This window comes from Rhinolophus ferrumequinum, chromosome 9 (assembly GCF_004115265.2).
Source record: "Rhinolophus ferrumequinum isolate MPI-CBG mRhiFer1 chromosome 9, mRhiFer1_v1.p, whole genome shotgun sequence".
NCBI lineage: Eukaryota > Metazoa > Chordata > Mammalia > Chiroptera > Rhinolophidae > Rhinolophus > Rhinolophus ferrumequinum.
In genome coordinates, this window is record NC_046292.1 from 32137528 (window position 1) to 32159382 (window position 21855).

A 21855-nucleotide genomic window follows, 5' to 3' on the forward strand; every position below is an offset into this window, starting at 1 on the left:
GGGCTAGGGAGAGGGTGGAAAGTCTCCAAAACAACTACAAAAATAAGCACTTTATTAAAAAACAGCATTCTCAAGGAGTGGGGGCTTCCAGAGGCATCACTGGGCTGCAATGTTGAGTTTGGATGCATCAGTGGGAATATGGGGCCGAAAGAAACTATCCAGGGTTTGCTGGCCTGGGCTGGGTCTTTTCCGGCTGGCTGGAATAGACACCTGGGATCTTCTGGAACTCTGTGCAGAAGCCGAATAAGGCACTGAGCGGGCAGCAAGGAATCCTCTCCTTCTACCCCTCCCCTCACTCCACAGATCTAGCTCATGCTCTAGCCTAAATGTTATAATAAGGCTTCCAATCTATTTCCAGGATCTGCCTCTTCAACTCTCTAAAAGGCTAATCTTCCTCAAATGTAAATCTGACTCTCTCCATCTAAAATGCTTCAGTGGCCTGGTGTTCACAGCCCTGACTCGCTGGATAGGCCCTGCTGACAGCTCCACCTAAAAAAAAACACTCACGGCTCCTCACCCTGCGGACTGAACTGTGCCCACCTTTACTCCCACTTCTGCTGGGCCTGGAAGAACAGGCTTATTGCTGATTCCCTTCCCAAATCTGGAGAATATTTATTTCTAGGACCCAGATTACCATCCGCTTCTTCCAAGCAGCCTTTCCTAATCCTTGCCTCCCAGATAGAACTGAAAGCCCTCTATCTTATATCCCACAAAAGCTAGTACAAACATTTCACACACCTGTGACACTATTATTTCCATCATTTGCTCTTGTCCCTTTTCCACCTAGACCCCAGACTGTAAGGTCTCCAGGTCAAGAACTATTCCTCTCATCCCAGTAAAACCTGGAATGGACAATGTTCACCCAAACGTGTGTCACTTAACTCACTGAAAACCTGTGGATTCAGGCCTAGGGAGAGATGGCTGGGTGAGGGCCAGGGAACTCACCTTGCAGGTCCCTGGCTGTTGGCCCTCATACACACGGAACACCTAGCCAAGAGAGGGAGAGTGCAAGGCTGGCATCTTCCCCCAAAGAGCCAGAGCCCTGTGTTCTAGCCTCAACTTCATACCCCGACACCTTTGGGTTTTTGGTTTTTTTTCTGTTTACATAGTAATAGGTTCATGCAGAACATGTAGGAAATACAAAAAAGGGCAACAAAGACAACAAAGGTAATGCCTTTTTCATGGCCGTGGAGACAGCTGCTGTGTGAAACTCCTCCCGGGTCAGCCAGCGAGCGCCAGATGGTGTGGTCACTGGGGTTTGCCCTTCCAGAGCCAGACCGTATACTTGATATGTCAGCTTGATATGAGAGAAGGTGTGGACCACCTGGGGGGAGGGCCAAGGGGCTGAAACAGGCCTGTGCATGTGGTCACAAAAGCATCATCCCTGGCCCCTCCATTGCTCACTCACCTGCCCAAGGTGCTGGAGGCGGGAGGCTGGGAGGGGCCCGGCCCAACTCTGTAGTTCCTGCAGCAGGGCCTTGCGCTGACATTGCCCTGACGGCACCACAGTCACAGATGGGAACTCCCACAGTCCTGCCAGCAGACCTGAGGTGGAGGGCAGCCAGGTATGGCTTGGGCCTTAGCTTCTGACTCCTCCATCTCTCCCCTTTTGCTCATGACACTGCCCTGCACTCCCAAGATCCAGGTACCTGAGTTGGGCCTCTGCACCAGCAAAATTCGGGCATCCCCAAGGGCCCAGGGCTGCTCTAGAACACAGATGGCAGAGCACTCCTCCCTGGGGGGCCTCCGGCTGGCCTTTCTGGGAAAGTTGGCAACTCCCAGGGTCTGGTCCCAGGGCTCTGTAGGAGGCGCACACAGCTGGCACTGCCCAGTGTTAGGAGCTGGGAACAGAGATCCCCCAAGTGGGCTTAAGTACCAAGTCCAGAGAGCAGGCCTTGGTCAGCTCTGCAGAATATTACTCAGGTTGTAGGATGAACCGGAACGAGGCTTCCACAGACAATGCAGCGAAGGGCTGGGGCTAAGGCTGGCACTCACCACATTCCTCCACGTCAAGACTGCCTGGCAGGCTCTGTGATGTTAGGAGCTGCTCCCGCTCCACCTAAGGGGCATAGAGCAGGATATCACGGTGCAGGGGTCATGCCTTAGGACCCCTGACTGCCTCTTCCCCAGATGGCTCACCCTCTGGTGTGCGCGGCACAGGCTCTGCACAGGGCACTGGCTGCAGAGTGGGCGCTGCGGGGTACACACTGTGGCCCCCAGCTCCATGGCTGCTTGGTTGAAGTCCCCTGGCCGGGCCGGGTCTACCAGCTCCTGGGCTAGGCTCCTACAAGAAGGGAACATCGCTGTGATCCAAAGACTGTTTGGAGGCACCCTTCCCCAAATCCCTCATTACCCCAATATCCTACCAGAGCTGCTGGGAGACAAGGGTGCTGCTGGCATCAGCACCAATGGCTCGGACACGGCAAAGCACTCGTACTACGTTCCCATCCACCACACCGGTTGCCTGGCATAGAGGAGGCCAGGAGTCAGCCTACTCTGGAGGAAGGTGGGCATGCCCAAAGTGGGGGTGGGCTCATGGGCTCACCTGGCCGAAGGCAATGGAAGCAATGGCTCCAGCTGTGTACCGTCCTACACCAGGCAGGAGTCGCTGCAAAGTCTCTGCTGTACGTGGCACATGGCCCCCTAGCTCCTCTACCACCTGATTGGGGTGGGAAGGCTCAAGGTTAGGAGACACCCAAGGCCCTGGGGCTCCCAGCCTGCCCCACTGCCTTACCTTCCGGGCTCCTTCTTGCAGCCGCCGGCCTCGAGAGTAGTAGCCCAGGCCAGCCCAGAGCTGGTTCACCTCCTATGGGTGGGGTCAGAGGTCAGAGAGCTCAGCAGTCAGTCCTCTATTATTCCCATTTCCTCTACCCTAGGGTGGCTCTCACCTCCAGGGAAGCCCTGGCCAGATCCTGCAGTGTTGGCCACTTCTACAGCCAGAGGCAGGCAAAAAGAGATGAGGTCAACGGTGAGAGGTAGAAGAAGCATTTTATATCCCCACCTCAAAGGACAGGCTCTCATCTGGGGTCAGGCCCACGACCCTCCCTTTCTTTCCCTGAAGTCACCTGCATCCATCGGGTATAATAGTTGATCACCGTGGCAACCTGCGTCTGCTGCAGCATGACCTCTGAGACCCACACTGGGGGAGAGGGGTTGGCATGAGGGCACTGCTGACCTGCCCTGCTCCTAGCCCACAGCCTCTGACCCCAGACCTGAGGGCATCCCATCAAAGTAGCTCTGCTCTCAGGAAATGTACTCACCAGCATACGCCCGCCTGTCCAGGTCCACCTCGCCCTTTGCCTGCCAATGCAATCCCAGATGGGGAGTTAGTGTGGCAGGGGCTGGGCACCAGCTTCCCGCCCTGCAATTCTTGTGCCTTGTCTGCCTACCCGCCTTCTCCAGGGTAAGTCCCGCTTCTCTTGGTCGTACCAGCTCAGCAGTCTCTCCCGGAAGACTGTGACCTCAGCTGCATCTCTGAATAGGTGGTACGGAGAGACAGAGGCCTGCAATACCACCTCCTCCTGCGGCTTGGCCAGGCCTGCGGGGGCCTCAGGAAACTCAGGAATTGTCCCTGCACAGGCTGTGAACCCGGGACCTCGGGCACTGCAGCCTGGCTGTAGTCTGCTCCCACTTAGGGCTTCCCCCAACCCCAAGTCCTTGCTTAAGCTTTGGACCTGGAGTAAGACCAGAATTCTCTAGCTGTGTATAGCCTTAGCTAAGTTTCTAGCCTTAATTTTCCCAGATGGTAAGCTGACTCCTTTGACTCTAGGTCATAATGAAAATTCAACAATTTCAGCCAAGTATAACGTATGTTTGTGCAGGACTTTCCCATTACAAAATATTTTCAGTTTGATAAACTCATTTGATCCCATACAAGCCACAAGAGGAAGGAAATGCATGTATTGCTCCACATAACTTATAAGAAAGCAACCATTAAGAGCAATTATCCCAAAGTCACATAGCAAAGTCAGAATTAGATCTTTAATTAGTTCCTTAATGCCTTGATATATACCATGCTCCCTTCCTAGCCTGAATCTGCCCTCTTTCATGGCCAATGAAGCCAGCCCAGAGTCCGAGCTCCTCACCATCAGGGGCGGAGGGCTTGGCCTGGCTGCTGCTGAGGGCATGGTTTTCCCTTCCCGCCTGGCTGGATGCCTGCTTTCTGCAACGCCTTTCCACAGCTGCTCGTGGCTTCTTCATGATGGCCTAGAACACAAAGGCCAGGCCAAAGTAGTCAGTCACGATGGGGCTGAATCTTTCGGCCCTGCAGGGGTGGAGCTCCCTCCCTCTCTACACCATTCACATGAAGTCTAACTTTTCTCAAGAACTCTCCAGATGTTCATGGGTTTGCTATTGACCATCTGTGACACTGAGGTATGACCAGTAGGGCTGAGCTTCTCTAAGTGGCTTCAGAGGGACCGGCATTACTATAGTCCTGGAGACACACAAAATAAGAGGCCAGGGCTGGGCTAGGTCAAGGACCAAAGCTTCCTGTGTGGGAGCACCTGTGTATCCCTGATGCTTACTGTGATACGTGTGTGGACAAGGGTTCTTGAGCAGTGTCTAGAAGCATGGGGGTGGGTAGGAGATGTAGAACATTTGTACTGAAATGGTATTTAGCAGTCATCTAATCCAAAACTTCTATAGAAAGGAGAAAACAAGGATCAGAGAGGGGAAAAGATTTGCCTAAGAGTAAATGGCAAGTTGGGGAGGAGAGATGAACTATTTTTACTCCTAGTCTTTACCTGATCTAGAAAACCATAGCTGGCTGGCCATTACCATCAGGTTGCTCTTCACTGCTCCTTTACTTTACTTCTGGCTGCCTTTTCTCTAATAGCTAAATGTAGCTACCATGTTTCCCCGAAAATAAGACCTACTGGACAATCAGCTCTAATGCGTCTTTTGGAGCAAAAATTAATATAAGACCCGGTCTCATATTGTATTATATAAGACCGGGTCTTATAGTATAGTAAAATAAGACCCGGTCTTATATTAATTTTTGCTCCAAAAGACGCACGATTGTCCGGCTAGATGTTATTTTCAGGGAAACACGGTAACAGTGAGTGCATGCTTACTACATGGCAGACCCTGTGCTAAGTGCTTTACCAGACTTCTCACTCAATGTACTGATGACTCCATTACGTATATTCTAGTATTGCTTCCATTTTAGTTATGAGGAAACTGAGGCTTGTAGAGATTAAGCATTCTGTCTGTTCCAACCCAGATCTGCCCCAGATCTTACTCTTGCACTCTGCTGTACTGCAGTCCCTGCTAAGCCGCTGGTTCAAACTCTCTCCTCAAACTTTTGACTTCATCAACTCATTTTCATCAAAAGAGCTTGCTTCCTCCTTCAGAGAAACAAAATAAATGTACAACAAACTTACTCCATCTGTACTCTCCTTCTCCTCTCCCCTATTATGTGAAAGAGTGGTCCCTTCTCCTAAATTGTCCAAGTTCAGGATCCTACTCCTTCAATCCCACCCCCCGTAAGATCCCCACTTTTCCCCTTCATAGTCAAACTTCCTTTACCAAATGGACTCACTTCCATAATTCATTCTACAATCCATTCTCCATAGAGTAAAACAATCTTTTAAGACGTGATCAAGTTATTTTCTAATTCAATAGCTTCCCATCAACACTGAACAAATATTTATGGAATGCCTACTATGTGTCAAGCAGTTTTAGGTACTTGGAATACTTCACTAAATAAAACATCAAAGGTTCCTGCCCTCGTGGAGCTTATATTCTAATGGGAGCAGACGATAAATAATACACATAAGTAAATTATATAGGATATTTGGTGGCGATAAATACTAGTATAAAGAGGAATAGTAAAGCAGGTGAAGGGGATAAGAAACGGGATAGGGGTGGAAGGTTGCAATTTTAAGGAATGTAGTCAAGGTGGGGCTTAAAGTGATATTTGACCAATGACTTGAAGCAGAAGTTAGCCACGTGGATACCTGTGGGAAAGACATCCTATGAAGGAGCTAGTGCAAAGGCCCTAAGGAAGGAACCTGGTGTGTTTGTAAAATAAGGAAGCCAGTGTGGTTAGAATGGAATGAGGAAGGGGTGAGTAGTAGGAAATAAGGTCAGACAGGTAAAGAGTGTGGGGGGCACAGATCACAAAGTTCCTTGTAGGCTATTGGAGGACTTTGGCTGTCACACTCATTGCTCTTAGAATAGAAGCCAATCCTCTTAATACAGCTCCAGGGTCCCATCTGCTTCATCCCCTCCATCCCTATGCTCAGCCATGTTTGCCTGAAATAGATGCTGCAATCCCCCAAGGGTCTGTCCACCTTGAAGCCTCACCCAATCCATTTCTTCTACTTGGATGCTCTTCTCCTATGCTTTAGCTAAGATCTAATTCTTCATGTCTTGACTTAAATGCCCATATCAGATCCCTCCGGTCTTACCCTCTTCTGAACTTCTCCATTGTAGCTCTTATACCAATTGCAATTTCACATTTATTTGTGATTCTTTGATCAGTGTCCACTTCCCCTTGACTGTAAAACTCCATGAGAGCAAGGACTGAGTCTCTTTTGTTGACTGTTGTGTCCCCTGAGCTGAGCACAGCGCCAGATAAATTGTATACAATAAGCATTTGTTAAATTAATGGGATGAGGGATAGTAAAAGGTTGAAAATGAACTATAAAGTGAATAACCAAGGAGAAAGGATTGAGCGTCCCCGGTGGGCCAAGAGGATGGGAACAGGAGCTCTTGGGAAAGGAATGGTCTCTAATTGAGACCATTCCCTCACAGTAGCAGGAGTCATGTTCAATTACCCCTCCAAGTCAACCATACCTCCTACCGTGTTTCCCCAAAAATAAGACTGAGTCTTATACCGTTTTGCTCCAAAAGACACATTACGGCTTATGTTTAGGGGATGTCCTCCTGAAAAATCACACGAGGGCTTATTTTCCGCTTAGGTCTTATTTTCAGGGAAACACGGTACTTGCTTACAATTTATCCCTTCCTTGTTGTCCCTACAGGCGGAGCCTTAATCCAAGTCCTTATGATCACCTGCCTGAATTATTTCAAAAGCTTCTCTGCTAGAAGCCCGCTCTAACCCCTCTGTGGCCTCCTCTCATGTCCTCCTCCTGCCTCTTTTACTTCCTGGAACGCAGCGAGCTCAATCCTCCCAAGGAACTTGCCCATTTCCAGAATATCCTTCTTCCTCCCACATTTCCCTGTCTTTGCCTAACTTGTATGCGTGCTTTAAGCTTAGCTCCGGCAGCGCCACCTTCTCTGGGGACCCTCACCCACACCCCGGAGCTGTGTCGATGAGGACAGCACAAACACACAACCCCCATTCCCGGCGGGTTGTACCCGAAGAAATAATTACCTCCCACGCTGCGTCCCGCGCCCAACGTTTGCTAGGGGGCGTGGTTCTGGCCACTCCGGGCGGCGAGTCGGCCCGCAATAGCCAATGGGCTCCAACGCGCTCGGAACCGACTCCTCCGCGCCAGAGCCGGGAGGTCTGAACGGAAGTCCGACCCGGCAGCGACTCGCGAGGCCAGCCCCCATCCTCGACTACAGGAGTCGCGCCAGAAGACGAAGCGGAAGTTCTGCGTACCCACAGAATACTCAGGCGAGGGACGCGCGGTGTCATGGCCGCCGACAGTGACGATGGCGCAACCTCAGCTCCAGCAGTCTCTGACGGTGAGTGGCTTTTCAGGGGCCGCCTTAAAAGCTTGTGTGCTCCGGGGGAGAGGAAGGCCTCGGGCCTTCTAGAAATCGACTTCACGTTTCAAAAGACGAGCCTCTTCCTTCTGAGCCAGCCACGAGGAGACTACAAGTCCCGGTGTGCCCTGCGGCTCGGGCTGCAAAACCCTGGAGCGTTGGGAGCATAGTCAGGGTGGATGGGGGCATGTCGGGAGATGTAGTGTGGAACTCATGACTCTTTTTAAGTAGGGGCAGGTTGGGAGTTGTGGTCCAAAGGAAGTGGAATATACTGAAAGTTCTGGTGTGAAGCATTATCTATCATACTTACAGGCTTACATGCTACTGCTGCTTGTAGCTGCTAGGGCACCATGGAAACAGTAGTATGGAGCCTAATGGGATATTAAAGCTGAACTTCTCAACCCGTGCCAAATAGTTCTGCAGGACATGGGAAAAAGAACCTCACAGATCATCTAGTCCAACCTTCCACTTCTACGGATTGTGATGCTGAGGGAGAAATGATTTTCCAAAAGTCTAACATAAGCTACCGCAAAACCTGGCTCTCTCCCAAATTTCAGGGCACTATTCGCTAAGCAAGGCCTGGGTGTAGAGCATGGTTGATACAAGGGCTTGAGGGGAAAGCTGCCGTTTCTTGCCTTCATTGAAAATGACCCCCATCCGCAAGCCATAGTCTAGCTTGGTATCGGTTCCCCCAGCCCTTGACTGAACGTTATTACCTAATCTTCCTCCTTAGCCCCAGGTGGTGTCAGCAAAAGCACAAAACCTGGGGAGGAGCTAGTGGTCCTGGTTCCCGTGGTGGATGTGCAAAGTGACAACTTCAAGGAGATGTGGCCATCCCTTTTGCTGGCCATAAAGACAGCTAGCTTCGTGGCTGTGGACACGGTGAGGGTTGGGGAACAGGGAGGGCAGATGGCTGTGAAAGCACTGGTGCTGGGCACCTAACTCAACTCTCCCTTTACCCACCCATAGGAACTGAGTGGGCTTGGGGACAGGAAGAGTTTGCTGAACCAGTAAGTATCAGCTGAGATCTCTTTAGTTCCAGCCTTGGGGTGGGGGTGGGGGTAGGGGGACAAGACCTTAACCTTGGAGTGGAGGTCGCAGTTCTGGGTGGTTTGGGTCCTTCATGAGGCTTATTCGCAGCCACAGTCACCCCCAAACCCAACCCCAAGGTGCATCGAGGATCGTTACAAGGCCGTGTGTCATGCTGCCAGGACCCGGTCTATCCTCTCCCTGGGCCTCGCCTGCTTCAAGCAGCAGCCAGACAAGGTATGGGCTGATCTCACCCTCAGCCCAGGTCTGTGGCTGGGTGGGGAGCAGGGTTGAGATCCTGGGGAACATCAGGTGTGAGGTTTCTTCTTACAAGTCTTGATGTAGCAGACCCTCCTTCTCTCCTAGGGTGAACACTCATACATGGTCCAGGTGTTCAATCTGACCCTGCTGTGCATGGAAGAGTATGTCATAGAACCAAAGTCTGTGCAGTTCCTGGTACAGCATGGCTTCGACTTCAACCGGCAGTATGCCCAGGGTATCCCATACCACAAGGGCAATGACAAGGTAGGCCTCCAGCCTTGAGACTGCCCCTCTGTGACTTAATTTCTCCACATCCTGGGCTGAGTGCATGGGGAAAACCTGCTTCTTTGGGAGTGTAGGGCATCACTAGAGACAGGGCTGGGGGCTGGGGAAACAAGACTGAAACATGGGTAAATAGCATTGGGTTGGGCAGGGAGGGAGAGCTTTCCAGGTGGGGGAGCTTGGGTTAAGTATCCTGTAAAGGAAGCGCCCTAGGGCATGCCGTCTTTCCCGATGACCCCTTTCTTTCCACCCAGGGTGATGAGAGCCAGAGCCAGTCAGTGAGGACACTCTTCTTGGAGCTAATCCGGGCCCGCCGGCCCCTGATACTGCACAATGGTCTCATAGACTTGGTGTTCCTATACCAGAATTTCTACGCACACCTGCCTGAGAGCTTGGGAACCTTCACTGCTGACCTATGTGAAATGTTCCCAGCCGGCATTTATGACACCAAATATGCTGCTGAATTTCATGCCCGCTTTGTGGCCTCCTATCTAGAATATGCCTTCCGGAAATGGTGAGAGACTGGTTAAGTGAAAGGGATGGGGCCTGGTGTAAACCTGTTTCATTCACTTAAGATATTTATTGGGCGCCTACTATGTGCCAGGCACTGTTTTAGGTGCTGAGGATTCAGCAGTGAACAAAACAGACAAAAACCCCTGTTCTCTTGGAGCTTATATGCTACTGGACCAATACCTTCTTGCACTATTGCAGTGAGCGGGAAAATGGGAAGCAGCGGGCAGCTGGCAGCCCACACCTCATTCTGGAGTTCTGCAGCTATCCTTCTAGCATGAGGGCCCATATTGACTACCGCTGCTGTATGCCCCCTGCAATCCATCGTCCTCATTCCACCAGTGTCTGTGACAACTTCTCGGTGAGAGCACCTGTCCATTTCGTGGGAGAGGGGAGGTCCTGATGTCTGGAAGCCCTCTCTAAGCCTCTTTCCTACCTCTAGGCCTATGGCTGGTGCCCCCTGGGATCACAGTGTCCTCGGTCCCACGATATTGACCTTATCATCGACACTGATGAGGCTGCCATGGAGGACAAGCGGCGACGGCGACGGCGGAGGGAAAAACGGCGGAGGGCTTTGCTGCGCCTGCCTGGGAAACAGACCTCTGCGGAAGCTGAGGATGGTCCTCCCATGAAGCAGGTCTGTGGGGATGGCCCCAAGCCTCAGGATGTGGAGCAAGAGGTGGCTGAGGATGAGACTAACAACCAGCCTAGCTCGGAGCAAGGTCACAAAAATGACTTGGAGATGGGACTTAAAGCAACAAGGCCTGAAACAGCTGACATGGCTACTTTAGAAGTGCCAGGGAGTAAGGCCAGCCCTAACCCAGTGCCTGGGGATGGACTGCATCGGGCTGGCTTCGATGCCTTTATGACAGGCTATGTGATGGCTTATGTGGGAGTGAACCAAGGACCCCAGCCCTGTAGCTCTGGACCCTGGCTACCTGAATGCCACAACAAGGTGTACCTGAGTGGCAAAGCTGTACCCCTCACAGTGGCCAAGAGCCAGTTCTCCCGTTCCTCCAAAGCCCACAACCAGAAGATGAAGCTGGCTTGGGGCAGCAGCTGACCCAACTTCTACCTAGCACCCAGAGCCCAGGAAGAGAACCCAGGGTGAAACTGAGGGGGTCTTGGTTCCTCTAGCCTATGAATGTCCTACTCCCAACTACTACAGAGTTGGGGAGGTGGGGCTCCCAACAAATACTGCTGCATTGCTCCTGGACCTTCTCCTTTACCCCAGAGACTGAGGAATAAGGGCGCAAGTAAGAAAGCTGACCACCTGTAACACCGACTTTATTTATTTTTAAATCTGAAAAGTATCTTGGGAAAGTTTTACCAAAAAAATCAGCAGAAACAAGTTATGAAAATATCTGACCAGCTTCATCTTTGGTTATTTCTTATTGCAGCTCTGTAAAGACAGACTGTTCCGGTAGCTCCAAACATAGCAGGGAGGGAAGAAAATCAGTCCATGTATAAAACCATTTAACCAAATGGGTGTATCACATGTTGACAAATACATAGAGCAGGCCCTAGGGCCTACAAAACCAGCCCCACTCCCAACCACAAGGTTGAAAGTCTTATAGGGCAGAACATTAAGACTCCTTCATAAATATGAAAATAGATTAATCAACTGGAAAAGATCCTTGAATAGGTTAGCTTAGAGCCATGACCACCACGCTGCCTTGCCTTCCCGTTGCATAGAAATGTAGTGACATGGTCTGACCGTGCAGTAAGTGCAAACAGCAATTATTCAAGTGTCTTAGACATAACTGGCAAGAAGCACCCCAGTCTTCAGGTCTGAGATATAGTCATGCCCTTTACGGCCTCCTGGTCAGTTCCAGGTTTCATCCAGTAGCTTATATGCCCCAGGAAAGGGCAAGAGACAGACCTGGGGTGGGAGAAGAACCTGGGGTAATAGCTGCCTGCCAGCTCACACCAGAACTAGGAGTCCTCTGGTCCTGTCTGCGGAAGTGCATTGGGGAGTCAGGTGGGAGCCAGAGCTCCTTGCTGGATTTCCAAGGCTTTTTATCAGCTGTTGGCCCTAACTAGGAAGGCCTCTCACTGCTGTCTCCCCTCTCATACACGCCAGTAGGCACTGGGAACCCCACAGTTGAGCCTGGCTTGGCCTAGCCTGCCTGCTCTGTGGACCCCAGGGAAGAGTCAAGGCTATGCACCAAGGGGGGGCCCTGTGGCTGAAGGTCCATCCCCAAGGTGAGGCAGGGATTAACCCCTCTCACCCATCCTGCTCTCCCTGGGTTTTCAGGCCTATGCCTGAGATAGAGAAGGGGACTGGAGCCAAGCCTCTTGGCTTTTCTTCTTCTACTTCCATCTCCTCAGAGGTACCTGCAAGGCATGGACTGGCACCTTCAGGCCTGGGCCCAAAACCGTTTTCTTCCTGGGGACTGGAGCAGTCCATGGCCTCATGAGCTGGAGCAGCTGGTGGGGCGGATGGTCGGAATGGTGGGATCTCTCTTACTCTGTACTTGAGACTACTGAGGCGCCGTGGGGGCCCATCAGATAGTGATTCTTCTCGGCCCACAAATGGACAGGCCTCTTGATGCAAGAACTCGGGTGAACCTGGCAAAGAACGCCACCGGCGGGCCGGTGGGGCCAGGGGTTCCTGCCAATCAGCCACAGGCAAAGTTCCAGGCCCTGGTGCATCCAGGTCAAATACCAGGGAGATGACAGACTTGCTGGGCAGGTCAAAGAACTTGATCTTGCCACCCTTGAGGTCCTGGCGAGCACTGAAAGGATTGATTTTTGGGGTGCGGGCAGCACCACCTCGTGGCCGGTAGTAGGGGTCCAAGACGTTCACTGTATGTGAGGGCTTACGGGAGAAGATGTCTGACTGGCTTCGAGACAGCCAGATAGTACGTCTTGGGCGTGGGGACTTGGGAGGGATCTTGTCATCTAGTGAGCTCAGTCGCTTCACCCCAGGTCCTTTCTCCAAGACTCCTGAAGAACAGTGCATCAAGTCAGGCTTATTTTCACTAGTCATAACAAATAGAAGCAGCACTTTGTACCACAAAGTGATTTCATTTGGGAAAGCAAAATAGATACTGTTGTCTTAATTAATTTCACCAATGAGAAAAACAGACTCAACAAAAAGGAGGCAATATTCCAAGTCACAATTCTTTAAGAGTCCAATATTTTCCCCATCCCCTGCCCTTCCACCTTTCTTCTGGATTTGGGATCCTGCAATCACTGCCCCGGAGGGTAAGACCTTGCATCCCAATTTCCTCCCTTGGGGTCAGATTAGATACGCTGGTCTAATCTCTTACCCTTGAATGTGGGCTGCAGCTTCCTGTCTGTCTCCAGCTCTTCCTCGTGTAGGCGGCTCAGAATTTCCTCCAGGGTCTTCCCAATCTCCACAAAGGATGGGCGCAGTTTGGGGTCCATCTGTAGTCATCCACACCAGCCATTAGACCTGCCTCCCTACCTTCTACCCCAAAGATGGAATTTGAGTCTTTCTGGCATCTTTCAAGACTCAGATGTGCAGCTAAGAGATCTTTTCTGAAGGCTGCAGATCATGAGGGTGATTCCCAGAGCTAAAGTCAGGAAAGGTGCTATTGTCTAATACTTTCCCCTAACTCAGCACCCTTTCTGTGTGTCTTAAACCCTTGTTTGGCAAAGAATCCTTCACAAGGGTATGCTCACATTGGTTTGTTCTTTCTTGAGCTCTGCTGCTAATGTGTTTTTGGGAGCTACATAGACAAGGCCCAGCTCCCCCTTGGTCATAACAGGTAGGTCCAGCCTGAGCTGTATGAAATGAAGGCTAACGAGCCTTTCCCATGCACTTTTAGGACCAACGACCCACAGTCCAACTAAAACCTGACCAAAGCTTCATCAACATCCAAGGCAAGGGGTGGTGTGTCTACCCTGCCGGACGAGCACTGGATATTACAAAACAATTTTCCTTTCTTTGGTCCAGGGCTCTGGAGAGTCTGGCAGGCCCTCCAGTCTGGCAGAGGAGAGGAAGTAGGCACTGTTATTCATCAGTGAAAATAAAGCCCCTCACAAGGCTAATTAGCAGCCTCTCCCTACAGTGATAACCAGGTGAAAAGGGTTCGGTGAACCCCTGACCGAAAGGGGGAGGAAAGACACTCACATTACAGCAGTTGAAGGTGAGCTGCAAAAAGTCTGGGGGACAGTCTCCCACCATGTGCTGGAAAGCGTCATAGTCCAGCCCGAAGTTCTGTGGAGGGATATGGTGGGGAGAGGGCAGGGGACATGGGTAGAGAGGTCATTAATCCCTCCATCCCTCCTGGCCTGCTCAGAAAGGCTGGGAACTGCCCCTGAGAAGTAGCCACACTGACTGAGTTCCAGCAACTCCACCCCAAGGACAAAACAGTTCCACAGCCTCAAAAGCAACCCCACCCCATGGTACTGACCCCATGCCTACAGCTCACCTCTGTGCGGGGAAGATAGTCCGGATCAGCCTGGATGCGCGCGATAATCTCACAGAGGATGATACCATAAGAGAACACGTCCGCCTGGTAGGTAGTGAAACCTCAGTTTCCCTCTCAATGGAGTGAGAAGTGGGCTTTCTGCCCCTCATGTCCACCAGCCCAAGCCTGGGCCCTCCTGCCCATATTTCACTTCATTGACTGGGTAGCTGCCAACTACCAGCCCTGCACTTTGCAAGAAGGATGTAGATCCCCACCCTGAATAAAGGGTGATCCTGACACCTTCTGCTAAGAGTGGATTCTAAGGAGAACCAGACCTTGGGGTGCCCAGACTCACCTTCTCATTGTAGGGCTCATCTCGGAGTACCTCAGGTGCCATCCAGAAGGGTGAGCCCACCACAGCCAGCTTCTCACTCCCCATGCTGTGGGGTGAGATTATACGGAAAATGAGCTTGCTGCTGGCTGGTGCAATGGGCTATCTGAATATTGGGAATTCTTCTCCCCCAGGGATGGGCACAGATTAGGACTGACCAAATTTAGGGAGCTAAGATGAGCTGTGACCAAGTCCTGGCCTCTGGGGAGGAGGCTGGAGTTTTCCTTTTACCTCAGTCCCTTCTGTAACCCCAGCACCCCTTAGGGCTACCTACCTCACATCGGGGATCTTCTCAGCCAGGCCAAAGTCAGCTACCACAGCAGAGTAACCATTCTCATCCCTCTTTATCAGGCAGTTCTAGGGTTCCCAAAGAAGAAGACAGTGTGGCTTAGAAGTAGGGACCAGCCAACCATTAAATTACCACCATCCCTCCCTGCCACGGGTACCTTGCTCTGTGATGAAACCGTACTCTTAGGCTGACCCCAGTGGTCAGATGACTTGGGGGCTCTGACAGCCATGTGAGATGAGTTAGGCCTGGGTCTTGGTGGCTGCCCTGGGATTCTCATGCTCCAAACACAAACATTTGTCTTTGCTTTCTATGTGCTAGGCATGGTTCTAAGTTTCAGAGGTACCTCAATGAACAGAAACCCTTGTCCTCTTGGAGCTAACAATCTAGTGGAGGAAGACAGACTATCAGGCCCCGGGCCTCCCTTTCTCTTTTCCTCAGAATGAAGAAACCAAAGGCCAGACCTGACCTTTTGCCAAGTAATGTAAGCACAGGACAAGCACCCAAGCCTACACTACCTCTCACTGCCAACAGGATCATAACCAACCTCCTCTCTGGTATTAAAAGTCTGTGATTTGGCTCTAACCAGCCAGCCTACCTCCCTACTCGCTCCCCTCTGCCACTGGTACCCCTATGCTCACATCTTCACCAAACTTCTCACAGACATGTTTGACTTGTGAAGCCTTTGCTTATACTGTTCCCTTCCATTTGGAATGCTCTTCCAATTCTTTCACCTCAGAAAATGTCATGTGTTTTAAGGCGAGCTACCTTTCCAGCCCTGTCCTCTCCAGCTTCACCTTTATTTCTCTCTCCTCTCAGCTCGTTTAATTCCTCCTCTGGGCCACTTCCTCTTACAGTCTAGCAGGCTATCAGCTCTTCGGGAGCAAGTTCTGGTTCCTCGCAGTATTCAATTCATGAAAGAGGTTCAGGTCGTGCTCACTGAACAAATGCTACTGTCTTCAGAGAAACGATGAACCCAAATAACTTATAAAGAAACCCAAAGCAGCAACAAGCTCTCTCCAAATAGCTGCATTCAAAATAGCCCTAAAGCACTCTGGCTCAGGAGGCACCTTACTCTACCCCTCTTCCTCCAGAGGCAGCAGAGTAGGGATACTTGGCTCACAGGGACATTTCTGGGGCCAGCAAGGCCCTATGTGACCCAAACCAGCCCTCCCTCCTCCTCACCAGCCTTGGCATCCAGTTGCCAAGCCATTGCCAAGTCACCTCCGGCTTACTCCACATTAGGTACAAATCAGTCCCTTACTCTGGCCTTGAAATGATCAACACTATTCTCTCTTCCTGATCTGGAAGAAGCCTGTGATTTCATCACATCCTCTCCTACCTTGGATCCCAGGTAGACGTGCACCAGCTCCAGCTTTCAAGCAGGACCGTCCTTGTGCTCGTCCTGGCGATAGTACTCCCATCAGTCCTGCTGGCTCAGCATCCCTCAGCTCCTTGACTTTGAATGTCTTTGAGACTATGGGCCCTAAGCCAGCTTGACTATTAGCTGAAGGCCGGGCTACAGGGCACTGGTCTATGAGGCAGCGGCAGCTCAGACCTGTCACCTGTTTTTCTCCCCTCCTCTTTCACTAACAACTTAGGGTCCTGTCTCCAAGGCTCAGTCCAAAGTCCTATTTACTATTTGCTTTATAGCCCTCAGAAACCTTGTTAAATTCAGCTTGTAAATTCAGCAAGTAAGGAATAGATCATGGCCGCAGTGCCCTGTCTTGTCAAAGCTGTTCAGTTTCTGCCTCACCTTCACCGTTCCTCAATGCAAACCACCCATTCAGAAGTAAGTGCCTTCAGAGTAGCTTCTCTGAGCAGCTGAGAAATGGCTAAGGCACTGGTGGATCAGAGCTCTACAACATGGGACAAGGTTGCATGCCTCTGGTCTGGAGTAAGACCACTTCCCCTCTTAAAGCTTCTCCACAGCCAATAGATGGGTATTGGAGCCAAAGACAAAGATGGGATACTGAAAACCACAAGTGCCCGACTTTAGGAGTCTGTATCTGAGGTGATAAGGAAAATGGGGAGGAGCCCTGACCAGGATTAGCCCCTGTGGGGTTTTCCAACAAACCCTGAGCCTGCCCTTAACAGGGCCTCACTCAGCCAGTGAGGTTTGTCTGGCAGCACTTGCTGTTTTTACTTTCTTATCTCCCACTCATTCCTCACTGGCTTCTGCTGGAAGAATTCTCACAGCGGACCCCAATGAGTTCTATGGCATTAAGCTCAATAGACAAAATTCGTTCTTATATTACTTATCTTTCTGCTGTTGACTGATGATTACTTCTGTCAGTGTTTTCACATCTCATTCAGGAATCATTAGTACTGGGCATGCGGAGGATAATTTGTTGTGGTCCTGGTACTAACAGACTCTATTAGAGGCTATTCCTGTTCCTTTTTGATTCTTCTCTCCAGACTAATATGACACAAGTTTTGGATTTCCTTTTCTACCTTTAGCTACTCTGCAGACTCCAGTGCAAGCTCTTCTTCCCATTCCACGAGAACGATGCTCTCAGGGTTCTATCTCAGGCCGACAGCTCCTGTGCTCTTTTGTGGGGAATAATCCACATTTCTCTAATTACCACCACTGTACTGATGACTCCCAAGTGTATATCCTCAGCCCTGACCTTTATCCTCAAGCTGCAGATTTGCACAAGCTGTCTATTTCTGGACATCGCCTCCTGGATTACTCATATTCTCCATACATGCAAACCTGGACTCATTTGTCCAAAAGCTAAAACTCTAGCTGTATTTTTGTGTCATCTGGTACTGTCAATTTCCACCCAGTTCGTTAAGCTAGAAACCTGGGATGCATCCTAGATTTTTTACTCTTACTCCAACTAATTTTAGCTTCTAAATGTTTTTCAGATCAGTCCCTCCCTCTTCATCCCCACTACCATTACCCTAGTTCAGGTCCTCACTCCTCCACTGAATATTGCAATACTTTTCTAACTGGTCTCTCTGGCTTGGCCAGGGCTTCATCTCCCTGATGCATCTTCTCATTCCAGCCAGCATGATCTTCTTAAAATGCAAATCTAACTGTGTTACTCCCCTATTTTAAAAGCAACAGTGACATATTGTATGATTCCACTTATATCAAATGTCCAGAATAAGCAAATCCATAGAAACTGAGACGGACTGATGGGAGAGGAGAATAGGATATGGGGTTTTCATTTTGGAGTGATGGAAATTAAATAGTGGTGGTTGAATATATAAAAAAACACTGAAATGTATACTTTGAAAAGGTAAATTTTATGTGAAAGTATATTTCAAAAAAGCTGTTACTTTATAAAAGTCGACAATAGTTCTTCATTTCCTATCTAAAAGATAACATCCAAGTTAGAGAGTATAATATGATCACACTCCTCTCTTTTCAAGTCTTATCTCTTACCACTCTAACCTCAAAGTCTGCACATCATACTGTTTATGCCTCTATGCCTTTGTTTATGCAATTCCCTTTACCTGGTCTCATCCGAAACATCAATGCACCCCCATGCCCCCCACACAAAACTTACTTAGTAGAATTCAATTTTCAAGATTCAAGTTAGGCATCATTTCTTCCAAGAAGCCTTCTCTATACCCTCAGGTTGGGTTAAATATCCTTTTTTCAAAGCATCCTAATACACTCTCCTCTCTCTAACCTTAGCAATTGCCATATTATAATGAACACGTCTGTTTCTACAGTCCCTTCCTATAGCTATAGATTGTAAGCTGTAGACTACCAGCTTTAGGAAAGCAGAAATGTCTTAAGAGGGAGGTGGCCTAAAGAATATTTCCTAGCCCCGTGGGTAAGGGAAAGATTGCCTACTTCTGTTTGTTCAGTACCCTAGAAATTATAAACTTTTTTTTTTTTTTTTTTTTTTAAGGAGGGCACAGCTCACAGTGGCCCACGTGGGGATCGAACCGACTATCTTGGTGTTATCAGCACCATGCTCTAACCAACTGAGCTAACCGGCCACTCCCTATAAAATATTTTTTAAAAATACAGTCCTAGTTCTTCTTCAAAACAACATTGTGAGGTGGGCAGATCTGAGATTTTTACAATTTCAGATGAGAAAAGTGAAGCTTACAACTATAAGTGGTAAAAACCCAGATTTCCCATTCTAAAGAGTCCCTACCTGATGATTTTGGCTTCTCCAGAGGAACAGGCTGAAAAGCTTTCCACTGGAGACGGCACAGCAGGAACAATGTCATCTTAAAATAGCAGCAATAGCTGGGGCCCATGGAGAAGGCAGCACTGTTTGTGTAGGCACTACAATAAAACCTCTTCATTTGTGATGCAAGCCCCTACCTCCAATGTGGGTTAATCCAAGGGTATCTAGTGTAATGATTGCATTTCTCACCCAACTTGGACATAGCCCCAGTACAGATTACAAAATATGAAGCTCAGACCATGGTGGGGTTCTGAAGAAGCCAGACCAATTTTCAGGCTGTGCGGGATGCAAGGTCCATTATACAGAGGATGAAAAATGCTTTATTCAAAGGTATCCTTGCCTAGAGTAAGCAGCAGACATCAGAGAGGCCCAGTCAGACTTCCTGAGGCGAGAGGGGACCTTTTCAGGTTCAAAAAGGAGCGCAGACACTGTTGCTGCCTGGCTCCTAGTCCTCTTCATCCTCACACTGCTACACGTTTACCTCTTCAATGGCGGGGAAGGATCCCATTTATCTCTATCTCTATGTAACCTGGCACAGACACACAGAAAGAGCTTAGCAAAAGTTTGTTACATGAAAGTTTGAATAAAGTGAAAATAAGAGAAAAGTTTGGATAGATGGCTGAAGCAAAGGGGCTCCTTTCAAAAGTATATGTCAAAGGCATACACTACTCATATGTACATTCGATTCTCTAGTGTGGGGACTGAGCTAAGAGACTCAAAGGGGTGGCCATGAATGCATTTCTGGAAGCCAACACAAATCCTTCAGAACTGGGTCAGAGCAGACACTTGAGAGCACTTCCTGAGGTCTCCTACAACAACTGCACAGTCAATATTGGCACTGAATAAAACCACCACAGCACAGGGAGATCAGAGACTGAACTGCCTTCCTAAATGCCCACAGACTGTCTCTTATAAGATGATCTGGTTTGCTGTCTCAGCCCTTGCCCTCCATCCCACCATGTGGTCCCATATCTTAACGGTAGCTCTTGTGTAATAATCTGCTCTATGTAATACCTGTCTCCCCAAGTAGACTAAAAGACCATGGATGGTACAGAGTGGGTTCCAGTAACTTCTATGTCCCCAATACTATGTCCTCTAATAACATAGTATAAATGGTTCCCCAAAACTACTGATGATTCTCATTATAAAAAATAACTATTAAAGAAAAAAAAAAACCCTACAGGGTGCCCTAAAAAACACTCTCTACATCGCTCCAGTATTCGACTTTGTTCCTAATTCATGCTCTCTTCAGTCTCTGAAAATTGGCATTTTCTGTTCCTAGTTGTATGGTATAGCCTAAGACCACAGTTGGATAAGCTTTACACTCTGATGGATTCATCGGAGTAGCTTCTATGGAGTACGTGTACACACACACACACACACCCCAACAACTAAGAAAAATGGAATAATTCATAACTCGTACTCCTAGGGGTAACCAAACACAGTGGTGCCTGCCTGATCCTGGGCAGTAATGGTATTAAGCAGAAACAAACTGCTCTCTCAGCTGCCCCTAAGAGACAAGTCTCATGTACAGCTATACTAGTTATTCCTAGAGCTACAGCTAAAAGCCTGTATGTGGTTATTGCCACTTCATGATGGAGCTCATGAACTGAATATTTTTAAAGCCACACTTCCTTCGAAGTAAACTATTAGCATTGCCACTGCACAAATCAATTTCTTTTTTTTCTTTTTAAGTTTTTTTTTTTTTTATTTTATTGGGGAATATTGAGGAACAGTGTGTTTCTCCAGGGCCCATCAGCTCCAAGTCGTTGTTCTTCAATCTAGTTGTGGAGGGCGCAGCTCAGCTCCTGGTCCAGTCACCGTTTTCAATTTTTAGTTGCAGGGGGCGCAGCCCACCATCCCATGTGGGAATTGAACCGGCAGCCTTGTTGTTGAGAGCTCACGCTCTAACCAACTGAGCCATCTGGCTGCTACTCTGGAAGCTCAGTGGCAGCTCGTTGTCTTCAATCTACTTGTGGAGGGTGCAGCTCACTGGCCCACGTGGGAATCGAACCGGCCACCCTGTTGTTCAGAGCTCCTGCTTTAGCCAACTGAGGCATCTGGCCCCCCTCAATTTCTTAGAAGTCATTACAAAATTAGACTGAACAGCTATATCTGACAGACTTTTCACTCTTGAAAGCAGTATTGCTGTAACCACTGACATGTGAATCGTGCAAAGGCAATACTCTTTTCAGGAGGTGCTCTGATAGGAAAGTAGGGATCGTTTTTGCCTCTGCCACAGGCTCAGGATGACTTGGAAAACAGCATCGCACATGGAATGTGTTCCCACTCCTTTAAATCCCTCCTGTGAGCTCTGCTCTGAGAAGCCCAAGCCTGATGGCTTCTATGAGGTCAAGGACAGAAGCTATTTCATGGACTGGGAACACTGAGTCCCAAGGATACTGAAGTCATTTGGAGGGGTGGGACAAAACCGGGTCTGGGACTCAAAATCTCAGCTCTTGAGCAGATGTTTTGGCCTCTGTGCTATCAAGGGCATTCTCTGAAAGAGGACCGGGAAGCCACTTCTCGAACAGGCTCTGTGCGAGGTGTGAGACACAACACGATAGTACAAACAAATATGAAGTGAACGCTACTAAAGCATACGTAAGCCTTTTATTGTCCTTCAAGAAAGCAAACTCAGACCCAAGGTTGACAATGAGGAGATAATTGGAAACCTCAAAACCCTCCTCTGTCCCTTTAGCCTTATTTCTCCCTTGGGGTTTCTCATTCTTATGGTCACTGTCACCACCATACAGGTCTCCTGGATGGGGCTGCTCTGGCCTAGGTGTAGACATGCAACTTTCTCCCTAATCGTTGCAACAGAGTTACAGTGAGGCTGAAACATTCAGACAAAAGCTCAGAGATGATAAAAGGGCA

General features: G+C 49.3%; 3 protein-coding genes across 15 annotated transcripts in view; 1 reads left to right on the forward strand and 2 right to left on the reverse strand.

Moving 5' to 3' along the window:
• Positions 1 to 32: 32 nt before the first annotated feature.
• On the reverse strand, positions 33 to 8364 carry MUTYH (mutY DNA glycosylase). 12 transcript variants are annotated; one of them, XM_033113359.1, is made up of 18 exons: positions 7343 to 7472; positions 6414 to 6563; positions 5243 to 5348; positions 4086 to 4206; positions 3390 to 3538; positions 3261 to 3300; positions 3066 to 3139; positions 2889 to 2930; positions 2735 to 2806; positions 2546 to 2659; positions 2367 to 2464; positions 2140 to 2284; positions 1996 to 2059; positions 1650 to 1841; positions 1409 to 1545; positions 1175 to 1324; positions 946 to 987; positions 33 to 228 (listed from the first exon to the last, which is right to left on the reverse strand). In XM_033113359.1, the coding sequence occupies exons 4-18, from the start codon at positions 4198 to 4200 to the stop codon at positions 97 to 99; spliced, it is 1566 nt and encodes a 521-aa protein (XP_032969250.1). In that variant the 5' UTR covers positions 4201 to 4206; positions 5243 to 5348; positions 6414 to 6563; positions 7343 to 7472; the 3' UTR covers positions 33 to 96. The 12 variants fall into 12 exon arrangements, with proteins under 12 accessions (XP_032969250.1, XP_032969251.1, XP_032969248.1 ...); XM_033113360.1 differs by lacking the exon at positions 5243 to 5348; XM_033113357.1 differs by lacking the exons at positions 5243 to 5348; positions 6414 to 6563; positions 7343 to 7472 and adding an exon at positions 7574 to 8364.
• On the forward strand, positions 7527 to 11126 carry TOE1 (target of EGR1, exonuclease). The gene is made up of 8 exons (XM_033113367.1): positions 7527 to 7659; positions 8414 to 8562; positions 8650 to 8690; positions 8850 to 8946; positions 9076 to 9234; positions 9507 to 9766; positions 9964 to 10123; positions 10205 to 11126. Exons 1-8 carry the CDS (start codon positions 7608 to 7610, stop codon positions 10823 to 10825), a joined length of 1539 nt encoding a protein of 512 aa, XP_032969258.1. The 5' UTR covers positions 7527 to 7607; the 3' UTR covers positions 10826 to 11126.
• TESK2 (testis associated actin remodelling kinase 2) overlaps positions 11039 to 21855 on the reverse strand; it is a 117581-nt gene continuing 106764 nt past the window's right edge. For both annotated transcript variants that reach the window (XM_033113366.1, XM_033113365.1), the window contains 6 exons: positions 14810 to 14892; positions 14500 to 14584; positions 14166 to 14249; positions 13865 to 13951; positions 13038 to 13155; positions 11039 to 12711 (listed from right to left, as the gene is read on the reverse strand). In XM_033113366.1, the coding sequence (XP_032969257.1) occupies positions 11990 to 12711; positions 13038 to 13155; positions 13865 to 13951; positions 14166 to 14249; positions 14500 to 14584; positions 14810 to 14892 (1179 nt within the window). In that variant the 3' untranslated portion in view covers positions 11039 to 11989. The remainder of the gene's footprint in view (positions 12712 to 13037; positions 13156 to 13864; positions 13952 to 14165; positions 14250 to 14499; positions 14585 to 14809; positions 14893 to 21855) is intronic.